Raw genomic sequence first — 12,118 nt, forward strand, 5'->3', positions numbered from 1 at the left:
TCACTAAAGAAAACAACTCTCCCCGACAAGCCATGCAGAGAAACATCTTCACTGCTGGGTAAATCCTTTCAAGCAGGGGGTCTGGCTGATGCTGCATGTCGGTTCTGCAAGCATACCAGGCTGACCTTCTGAAAGACTTTAGCACAGGTAGGCCAATTGAGGCATTTTTAGAACTTCGCCGGGCCACAGATCTGTCTCTCCGCGTGACCTGTGCCATCGGCCGTTTTATGGCTGCCATGGTTTCCATGAAGAGACATCTGTGGCTCAACATCACGGGCATCAAGGGCAAAGACCACACTTTCCTCCTTGATACCCCCATCTCACAGGCCTATTTGGCGACACTGTCAAGACCGTCACCACTAGGTTATGAGGAAGCGTTTGTGAGATTTCTTCCCCGCTGTGCTCAAGAGTCAGGGCCATTGGCCACCTGGTCCCGACCAGGTTTGGTTCCTTTGAGGAGTGAAGCACAAAAAAAGAGTGTGGTGAGCCAAGCAGCGCCCCAGTCTCTATGCTCTAACATCCCCCCAACAAAATGAGTGCCCCTTTTGGAGAAGCTGGCAGTGTGGAAGCTACTGCCAAAAATCTCTCCTTGGGTTCAAAAGACTCTAGAGAGAGGCTACAGGATTCAGTTTGCATATTGTCCTCCGCGTTTCAACAGTGTGATCTCCATTTCCGTGAAACCAGAACATGCTCATCTGTTGACACATGAATTGCAGACCCTGCTTGTCAAAGGGCCCATAGAACATGTTCCCCTTCCAGACAGTCAGTATTTATTGCTTCCCAAGAAAGATGGGGGGCTGCATCCAATTTTATATCTTCATGGGTTGAACCGCTACCCCAGAACACACAACTACAAGAAGCTAACAATCAAGATGAGGAGGACTGGTTTGTGACGATCAATCTGAAGGACACATATTTTCATATAGAAATATTGCAACAACACAGGAAGTTCCTGAGGTTCGCTTTCGGGGGTGAAGCTTACCAGTATTTGGTTCTTCTGTTCAGCCTAGCCTTGTTAACCCACACATACACGAAATGCATGGATGCAGCTCTGGCTCCTCTATGACTCCACTTCATCCGCATTTTAAATTACATAGACAACTGGCTAGTTTCAAGAGCTTGCAATTCGACATCGGGATGTCGTCCTAGCTCATCTCGAATCTCTTAGGCTGAGACTCAACTCAAAGAAAAACATTTGCTCTCCTGCTCAGAGTACAATGTATTTTGGGGTGGTATGAGATTCCAACTGCACAAGTTGAATCCATTCTAACTACCCCAAAGAACATCAAGCTAGGCCAGAAAGTCACTGTTCATCACTTTCAGAGAGTTCTAGGTCTCATGGCAGCTGCATCCACGGTGATACCTTTGGGCTTCCTGCACATGAGATTGTTCAGTTGTGGCTCAGAGCCAGGGGATTTAATCCAAGGTCCAATCCCCAGAGGCAAATAGATTGGTTCACACCCCGGTTTCTGACTTTGGGTCCCACTCTAGGTCCGTGTTGTCATCGCAAGATGCTAACGACAGACGTTTCATCCCCGGCCCGAGCTCTAGAACCTCCATGTCTGGCCCCTGAGGGGGACCAACTAAGAGATGCAGGCCTTCCAGCTAATGTAAAAGAGACTATTCTAAGCGCTAGAGCTACGGTAACCTTCATGGGATTTAGCTGTAGTGCGCTAGGGCCTGGCTGGCAGCCCTTTCGAACCATTAGAAACAGTGCCTGCCAGGCTTCTGACTCTAAATATGTTTTTCTTATGGCCATTACTTCTATAAAATAATATTGGGGATTTACAGGCTTTGTCAGTCCTGCCATCCTATTTAGATTTTGCCCCTGGGCGTGTCAAAGTTATTTTGCATCCTTATCCTAATTATCTTCTGAAAGTTCCTTTCTCGACCATACATTTGGTTTTTCTCGAAGCCTTCTGTCCTCTGCCATTCATGACACAGGAGCAGGAAAGACTTCACTTACTGTGTCCAGTACGTGCTCTTCAGGTTTACGTCCACCACACTTGCCAGTGGCATAAGTCGGAGTAGCTTTTTTTATGCCGTGGGAGCCATAACCGGTGAGTGGCTTCACCTCTAGGTGTTCGGGCTCATTCAACCAGGGGGTTGCATCTTTAACCCTCTGGAGTCGATTCATGCGTATACTAGTTATGAAGCATTTTCTCCTGATAACCTTGAAAATAACTTAAATTACACTTTCAGTTTTGATCGTACAGATAAGAGCAATACATAAATTGAATCTGTAAAGGGTCTACTTTTTTTTATACAGACATAATCACAACAAAACTTTGTGCATTTATAAAATAAAGATAACAAAGAAGGTGTGCTGTTCGCAGCATTTGGCCTATTTACAACCTATTTATACCTATTTATAACCTTCAGGTGTTCGCAATCGAATGGCATCACCTAACCGGGGTTATTTAAGCCAAACTTTGGCGTGTTTGACACACATGCACATGCAGAACGTTCTCAATAGCATCTCGCTCCCACTTTTTCAGGAACAGGGTAACAGTCAAGTAACCCGAGATGATTCTGCACATTTCTATGATATATATATACATATATGTATATGTATATGTATATATATATATATGTATATATATATATATATATATATATATATATATATATATATATATATATATATATATATATATATATATATATATATATATAATGTGTATATATATATATATATTTTATCTATCTATTTATCTATCTATCTATATGTATCTTTTCACTTAGATTACTGTTAAAAAATTGTTTATTATAAATTACGTTTAGGACATTTTTACACTTTTTCAGGCATTTTTATAGTTTAAATATATATTTAGGATTTCATCTTGCATACTAGAATGAAAATGGTGTGACACAAATTTATTGTTTATGTGTGGCATAGATCGTCCCTAGGTTACGTATGTAACCCTAGTTTCTTGAGGGAACGAGATGCTGCATCGAGCGCTTTTGGGGAACGCCTTTGGCAAGAACAACTCTGAATATCGTGTGCAATCAGTCCAATGGAAGAGCGTGGCGTCACGGGCGGGGTGACGCAGCGACCAGGAAGCTATAAAGGCACCTGCCACACAGCTGACTTCAGCTTTGAGTAGGGAAGCAAGCGCAGGCAGGGGTGCCGGGAGTATGGCTCTGCGACGCAGCGTCTCATTCCCTCGAGGAACTAGGGTTACATACGTAACCTAGGGACGTTCCTCTTCGGGAACTCGAGCTGCGTCGAGCGCTTTTGGGGAACGATGTGCCAACACTACCAGACTACCAAACCCCTGCCTAGTGTGTATCCGAAGAGCACAGCTAAGGCGAGAGAACAGAAGAGCCAGGAGCGGCTTGCATATCAAGATTGTAAAATCTGGCGAATGTAGAGGGCGTGGACCACCCTGCAGCGTTGCAGATGTCCAAGAGGGACACACCTGCTAGAAAGGCCTCGAACTGGACACATACAATTTAGCTTGGAGAAACTCCAGAACTGTACCAACTGGGCAGTTAACAGGGTAAAGCTGGCGGTCTCTGCACCATGAGGAGAAGGGTTTCAACCTCAGGGCGTACAGTTTCCTCGTAGAGGGAGCTCTGGATTGGAGTGTGGGGGTCTCAACAACCTCGGTTGGGAGACCGGAAGCTATGAGCTGTGCCGCCTCAGGGGCTACACAGACAACTTCCACAACTACGGGCGAGGGTGAATATTTTGCCCCACGCCTGAGAGAGCAGATCTGTCCTGATCGGAATCACCCATGGAGAGCCGTCTAGGAGAGAGATCAGATCTGCGAGCCATACTGGGCCCGGCCAGAATGGGGCTACTAATAGAAGACGGACCCCGTCCCGGCGTACTCTCGCCAGAACTCCCGGGAGCAGAGCGATAGGGGGAAAAGCATACAGACGAAGCCTCGGCCAGGTCTGTACCATAGCGTCCAGTCCCAGAGGAGCTGGATGAACAAGAGAGAAACAGAGGGGACATTGCGATATCTCTTGAGTCGCAAAGAGGCCCAAATAACTCTCCATATCTACTTCACCACCTTGGAGTGAAGCCCCCGGGTCTCGGCCCCTGTCTCGACAGTATGTCTGCTCCCACAGTCAATCTCCCAGGAATATACACTGCTCCGAACGAGAGGAGTTTGTCCTGGGACCACAGAAGGATCTGGTGTGCCAGCTTGTACAAGGGGCACGAATACCGATCTCTTTGGTGACTGATATAAGAGATCGCTAATGTGTTGTCGGTGCGCACCAACACATGGTGACCTCTCAGGTCTGGGAGGAAGTATTTCAATGCTCGATGCACAGCTAGCATCTTTAGACAACTGGTATGCCATGTCAGATGGCGACCGATCCACAGACCGCGGGCAGGGTGGCCACTCATGACCGCACCCCAACCGGTGAGGGACGCGTCTGTCGCTGGCGTTACACGGCGACCAAGAGCTCCCAACACCGGGCCCTGATTCAAGAACCAAGGTTTCTTCCATATGTCTAAGGCACGAAGGCATCGCCGCGTGACCTGAATAGTTCGGAAAAGATTTCCCCTCGGGGAAAACCCCTTGGTCTTGAGCCACCACTGTAGGGGCCTCATGTGCAGGAGGCCAAAAGGTATCACGTTGGACGCAGCTGCCATGAGCCCTAACAGTCTCTGAAACTGCTGGACAGTGAGTGACTGGCCTTCTTTGACTCTCTTGACTGATGTGAGGATCGACTCGATCCGAGCAGGAGACATACGTGCCTGCATCGTGGCCGAATCCAATAATACACCTAGATAGGTGGTTCTCTGAACTGGAGAAAGTACACTCTTTTTGGCATTCAGTCTCAAACCCCGCTCCCCCATATGGGCGAGAACGACACCTCGATGTCGAACCGCCATCTGCTCTGATTGAGCTAGAATCAACCAATCGTCGATATAATTTAGAATGCGGATGCCCTGCATAGGGAGGGATACCAGAGCCGCATCTACACATTTCGTGAACGTGCGGGGTGAGAGTGCAAGGCCGAAGGGAAGTACTCGATATTGGTAGGCTTTGCCCCTGAAAGCAAACCTCAGAGACTTCCTGTGTTGTGGAAGGATGGTTATTTGGAAGTATGCGTCTTTGAGATCTATTGCGACAAACCAGTCCTCGGATCTGATTTGAGCTACATCCTGTTTGACAGTGAGCATTTTGAACTTCAGTGACATAACTGAGAGGTTTAGATGACGTAAGTCTAAGATCGGATGCAACCCCCCCATCCTTCTTTGGAACGATGAAATACCGGCTGTAAAACCCGGATTCCCTGTCTAGAGGAGGGACCACCTCGATGGCCGCCTTCCTTAATAGGGTATTCATTTCTTGTTCCATCACCAGAGCCTGCTGGGGGCCGACTACTGTCGGTGTAACCCCATTGAATGTCAGTGGTGGATGGCCGAACTGAATGCGATAGCCTCTTTCTACCGTGTGCAGGACCCATTGAGATACATTTGGCAGTAGTTTTCACGCTGCTAACTGATGTACTAAGGGAATCAGTCCCTCGAGACTGACCTCTGGTGTAAGAGGCCCCTGAAGGGGCGGCGAGCGCCTCAGCTCCGCTACGCTCACGGGCGGAAATAACTGAGAGCAGTGCTCGCTGGAAGCGGCTGCACCCTGAAACTCTGGCAGGGTTGGCAGACCCACCTCCCTAGGGCACTGAGGTGAGACGGGCACCGTATAATGAGGTGGACACCGCTCTACCCCAGTAGGGGCCGCCCTCTGTAGTCGTGACTGAAATGCGTCATGACTTCCTGGCCGTGAACCTCCCAGCCTGACATCAGATGGGGATTAGGCTGAGAAGTCGCTGGCCCAGAGCGTTGCTCTGTCTGTACATGGAGGGGCTGCCCCCGCCCAGCAGTCACTCCAGTACATCTAACTTCACATGTTCAATAACTGTCATTATATTCCTCAGAATTTAATGCAATCAAACAATCAGACAAGTAAACACGGTCTGGATTGTGTTACAATTCACATTGAAGTGATATATTGAACTTCTTGAAGTTAGATAACAGTCATTAGATTCCTCAGAATCTAATGAAATTCAGCAATCAGACAAGTAAACACGGTCTAGATTGAGATAAAGTACACATTGAAGTGCTGACTTCTCAAAGTCATTATATTTCTTAGAATTTTTAAACAATCAAACAATCAGACAAGTAAACACGGTCTGGATTGTGATATAATACACACTGAAGTGATATATTAACTTCTCAGTTATTAAATTTCTTAGAATTTAATGAAATCAAAACAATCAGACAAGTAAACACGGTCTAGATTGTGACAAGGTACACATTGAAGTGATAGAACTAACTCCTCCTTTTTTAAATGGAGTTTAAACAACCAGACAAGCGGTGAAAATTATGTAATACACGCGTTGCCTCATCGCGTGAATAATTAATCACACAAACAATATTAATCCCCTCGGAGACTAAATTAGCTGCTTGTATAATGTTAGGCATAACACTGTTTATTGTATATGCTTATGCAACTTTATGTTTGTGCAACTAAAAGCTCGCCGATGCCCTCCGTATCAATCTCCTTGGAGAAAGAAAGGCGGAGCGTCAAGCCCGATGCTCGGGGGGGGGGGGGGAGAACCGAAGCTCGGGCTTCCGAACCCCGGAACCGGGCAGATCTGATGGGTAAGGTAGGAGATAAGGACGTGCCCGTCTCCATTCCCTCCAAAAGATCGACCTGCGAACCCAACGAACGCCTCGGCGAAAACGGGACCGGTATCACAAGGAATGCTGGCGAAGGCTCCCTCCTCGAAGAGAGCCCTACGGGATCGAAGCGTACACAACGGCCGGGCAGTCACCTCCCTCGAGAGCCGACTCAGCGTGCTTCGATCCCAGGCAAACCACGCATAGACTGTTTGTATCCCCACCCGTGATGTACCAGGGCAGGGAGGAACAAACAATCCATAGCGCGATCTGGAATCGCCCTTCAACTGTCATGTCTTTGCTTTGCTCTTAGGCATTATGTTGTTTATTGGGACAGACAACAATAAATAAGACTCACAAGACAGACTTTAGACATGCACACACAGAGCGCTGGCTGAAAGACGCGAAGCTGAAGTCAGCTGTGTGGCAGGTGCCTTTATAGCTTCCTGGTCGCTGCGTGACCCCGCCCGTGACACCACGCTCTTCCATTGGACTGATTGCACATGATATTCAGAGTTGTTCTTGCCAAAGGCGTTCCCCAAAAGCGCTCGACGCAGCTCGAGTTCCCGAAGAGGAACCAAAGTTTTCAAAGCAGTGTAATCACAAAAATATCTTTAAATATCAGGTTCGGTTATCATTTGATCCCAGGTCTGTGTACACATGTGACACTGTCGTTGTTTATGCAGGTAATTCTGTATTTGTGCCATTCCTGTTGACCTGGACAACATGGTACTTTCTCAAAAGCATAGTCACAAATCCACTCAAAAAGAACAATTTGTCTATGTGCACATATTTGTGGAAAGAGCACAGAAGGAACACAATTTTTCTAACACACATACATACACTTGAAACCCACTGCCATCTGACTATAAATAGAGAAAGTGAGAGAGGGTGTGTATGACAGTTCATCCCTCACCTTTCATTTATATAATTATTATGAATTAATGAATTCCCCATTTTTCTTTGAGAAAACGAAGTTTTCATTTATGAAAGTGTCTTTCAAGAAATGTTCGCACTCATACAGTATGAATATCATCAAAGGCCAGGTATGAAATGGAAATGAAAGTGTGATTGGCTCATAGCCACTAAACATCAGAGGATGGCCTGAATGAATATTAACCAGCCTGCAGAAAGAGGACACAGTAAATAGAGAAAAACAAATACTTGGAGTTGCATCAGAAAAACATTGTTTACAGCAGCGTGGGCCAAAAAGTATTCATGTTTACTTGCGTTAAAGGTTATTAGTTCTCATTAGTGCTATCTGATGCAGAAGTGGAAACATTTTTATCTGGGGATTTAATGCAGAATAAAATTTTATTCAATGTCATGGCTACATAATAACATACGTACATGCACTTAAAGCCAGAGATCACTGGCAGTGACATTTATTAATGCAGCACGTTCTGAAAGGGAGCTACCAATTATCCAGCTAAATGGCCATATTAGTGTAGAAGAGCTGCTGAAATACAGATTATTTGGAAAAATTGACTTATTTGTGTTTCTACACGAGGCAAGACTAAATAGGCAAGATCAGAGTTCCCCGTTTAACATCATTATAGAAAAAAAGCCACTTTTCCTGAAGCTCTTAGAATGTGAAGTACATCGACTGGTACTGTATGTTTGTTGGATCTACACCGAATTCTGTTGAATTAGACTTGGCATTCGTTTAATAGGATTTTTCTGGAAACTACTCATGTTTAACAATTGGATAAAATGATTCTATGTAAATGTGACACTAGGAAGTGAGAAGCAAGAGAATGAAGTTAAAGCGATTGTTTACCTGAAATGAAAAGCTTTACAGTTGTACACATTTTTTTCTTGCAATTGCGAGTTTACATCTTGAGATCTTGACATTTCTGTACGAGTTTTATTGACTTTAAATGGAAAAGAGCAGCGTGGACATTAATATCTGGTGAATATCTCCGTTTTTGTTTGACAAAAGAAATAAAGTCTTGCAGGTTTGTACCAACATTTATATCCTCCATATTTATTGCTCTTTCCGCTCTATGTTCTCCTGAATGTCCGGCTCTATCGACCTCACTGAGCATTTGATGTCCTCCAAAATATCCATCTATCCTTTCACCCCTTCAATTCTCATTTTATTTATTTATTCTACCACCCTTAAATCCCTACTTTAATTAGGCAGACAAGTCTACATACAGCTCATGTACCTATATTTGAATCTTTTCAAAGATGAAAGCTTTGGAGAAACAATGGTCAGTCAAGCTCATCTCGTTAATATTAATGAATTCTCCATGGCTGCTTAACAAGCTGGAATCAAAGCCAAAAGACCAAAGAGGAGAAAAGAAAAACACGACGACCCTTAAAATAAGCATCCCTGATGATACTGTATGGCCAGAAAACAGATCTACGGTTGTATGCATCCTGTTTCTGTAATAAATAAGTGACTGTGCACATCCAAAAACACATAAATCCTTGTTCTTGTCCTTTTAAACACAAGTTCTCAGAAAGGACAGACAGGTGACTCATACACAATCACTTTACGTCAGATGCTGGTTAAGAGGTTAAGGGCAGCTTCTCAAGGGCAAAATGGCAATCTCTTCCTCTGTGTTTCCAAAAAGTAATTTCATAAAAAGTCTCAAATATGTAATTCTACATTGTATACATCCAGTCACCTCAGGAGCAGGTTAATGCAGTTTGGAAAAATGGCTGTCTCCAGCCTGCAGCCTTGCCTGGGGAAATGAAACACAGAGTGACATCACAATGACTGCAAACCTCTATGACCAATCATGGTGAATCTTGTCAGTGCATAAACCAATAATGCAGTAGCATCCTTTCTGGCTGCATCAGGGGAGATGTAAATGAGCAGTATGACGTTACAGGACACAGGTTTAGACGCAAGCTTTAAATAAGGTTGAGGAAAGGACAGGTCTCGCCATGCAGAAAGATGCATCTTCACACTTGAGAGTTGACGAAGACGAGAACGGCACGCAAACACCAATGAGATGAAACTGCACACAATTTCATAACTTCATGAGTGCCACCTGTTGTCCAGTGAATATGCATGCGTACACAGTGAGACGGCACTTCTGTGGATCTGTTCTGAATCCAGCAAAGCTTTGGTGTGATTTAGGTCCGAAGCCCTAATTGAGTTAAGCTGTGCTACTCACATTCAGGCTTTGTTCCCATTAGCGTTTTAACACTGATGTGTGTGTACAGCCAATAAACAACAAATCTGAGAATAATACCTTAAAACAAAGGCTGTCACCCTTTCCCTGTGAGCATTTAACCTCATCTATGAGCATGAACTGCAAAATATTGTTTTTGTAAAGAATTTGAATTAGATTTTTTTTTCAAGTTAAAATAATTTTAAGAATAAAATAATATTACGTTTTTTATATATATTTTATCTATCGATAGAGAGAGAGAGAAAGAGAGAGAGAATGTATTTATCTTCATATATGTATATATATATATATATATATATATATATATATATATATATATATATATATATATATAAACTTCATTAAAACAAGTATATTATTACAGCATACTGTTACAAGTTACATTTTCTTTATAATCCAATACAAGTTTAATTTACTTCATAATAATAATAATAATAATAATAATAATAAATATAGGGATTTAAAATATCTTATTGATTTTTTAAAAATATAAAACTATATAAAAAAGTAATTTATATATATATATATATATATATGTATATATATATATATATATATATATATATATATATATATTATTATTTCAAAAAGAGGAATCTTACCCAATATGATAATTTAAAAATATATTGTCTGAAAACAAATCTGCAAGTAAATCATTTTTATTATGTTTAGTATTATCTTAACATAAATATTTACTGTTTAAATAGTATAGATTTTTCCTGGAAAACAAGGAATATATTAAGTGAGTGTTTTATTTATTTATTTAGTTACTGATTTGACCATCACTGCACCACAATGCACCTGACTAGAGGTTCAAACAAAGCTTGCATCACCCATCACAGGAAGCCTCAGTGTCCCATAGTGATTTGTTATAAAACAGAACACATGCAAGGAGGTCAACGCTGCATACTAGCAAAATGAATAAAAAAGTGACATACGGAGAATTATTTTTGCTTCCTTTATAAATACACTGTAGACCATATCTAACTGCAAGACATACATTCATGCTACGATCTTTTCCTCTTAAATACTTGCTCACACACAGTCAGAGCCACCTTTCCTCTTCTTCTATCTGTTGCCACAGCAACGCAGCACTCTCCTTCACATCTTACCAACAGCACATGAGCTCCTACAGATCTTTGGCAGAAACATGATTATGATTGTTTATTCACACCAGCACATCTCACACAATATGCCCAGTCTCCAAAGAAGCGCAATGGATTCGCTCACAACCACGCATGATCTCACCTCACAGTTCTGTCCAGTGAAGCCCTGGCCGCAGATGCACGTATAAGCCCAGAAGTCAGCCTGCATCTGTGTGCTCGGACTCTCCTCCATCTCTCCCACACGACTACAGATGCCCCCATTCAGGCAAGGTCTGCCCTCGCAGGGGTCCGGAGGCCCGCTGGGGGCCTCAGTAGGGACGAGGCTCGATGTCAGAGGTGTCCCGATTCCATCTCTCACTCTGAGGACGAGGAGGAGAGGAATAATGTAGCCCTGCATGAGAGCGGCAGGATTTTGTTCTCTTTGCTCCTGCTTTGGATATGCTGGTGTGAGAGCAGAACAGTGGATTACAGTCGTTCGTTTGCAGCTGTGTGTGTGAGAGAGAGATAGAGAGAGAGATAGAGGCGGTTTGCTGGACTGGAAGGTCTGAGTGTATTTGAGGATGGGAGAGAGAGAGGAGTGGAGGGGAGTGACAGCAGGTGACGACACATGCTCCTCCTCTCTCTCTCAGTGTGTTTCTGCTGTGTCAGTGGAGCTGAAGCTCTGCAACAACAGTCAGACACCTACACATTACATGTCTCATCACTGATCATTTCTCACTGGATTCTCAATAATTATCTCCATCTCATGGCTGATAACAATAAACGGCATATATTAAAACTCTACATTATCTTGATGGTTACACTTGAGGGCAGATTAAGGAGCACATGTTCTCTATTAAAAAAAGAGTTTTCCCTCAATAAACTCCAAATTCTCTGCTCTGTAAGGTAGTTGTTAGGTGTTAAGCAGGGTCAAGGGATCTAGAATATGGAATATAATAAAAAAAAAAAAAAAAAAAACTACTACTAAAGCATTTACCATTCTTAGTTACGGTTCATTTTATTGTTATTATTTGCTGGACCTAATGTAACAAACTAAAAATTAACAGTTTAACAATGTTAACAAAGATTAATAAATACTGTAACAAATTGTTAGTTAACATTAGATAATGCATTCAATAATGTTAACTATTGGGACCTTATTGTATGGTGTTACCATTTTGTCTAAATATATTTAAAATAAAACATTAAAAACTAAAATCAATCATTTTACAGAT

At 43.0% G+C, this 12,118-nt stretch overlaps 1 protein-coding gene across 1 annotated transcript in view; it reads right to left on the reverse strand.

Moving 5' to 3' along the window:
- The window catches only part of LOC127934529 (delta and Notch-like epidermal growth factor-related receptor), a 30,908-nt gene extending 19,450 nt beyond the window's left edge, over positions 1 to 11,458 (reverse strand). Inside the window, exon 1 of the mRNA XM_052531979.1 lies at positions 11,047 to 11,458. Within this exon, the coding sequence (XP_052387939.1) occupies positions 11,047 to 11,301 (255 nt within the window). The 5' untranslated portion in view covers positions 11,302 to 11,458. The remainder of the gene's footprint in view (positions 1 to 11,046) is intronic.
- Between the last annotated feature and the right edge of the window lie 660 nt (positions 11,459 to 12,118).

Source organism: Carassius gibelio, chromosome A18 (genome assembly GCF_023724105.1).
Source record: "Carassius gibelio isolate Cgi1373 ecotype wild population from Czech Republic chromosome A18, carGib1.2-hapl.c, whole genome shotgun sequence".
Lineage (NCBI taxonomy): Eukaryota > Metazoa > Chordata > Actinopteri > Cypriniformes > Cyprinidae > Carassius > Carassius gibelio.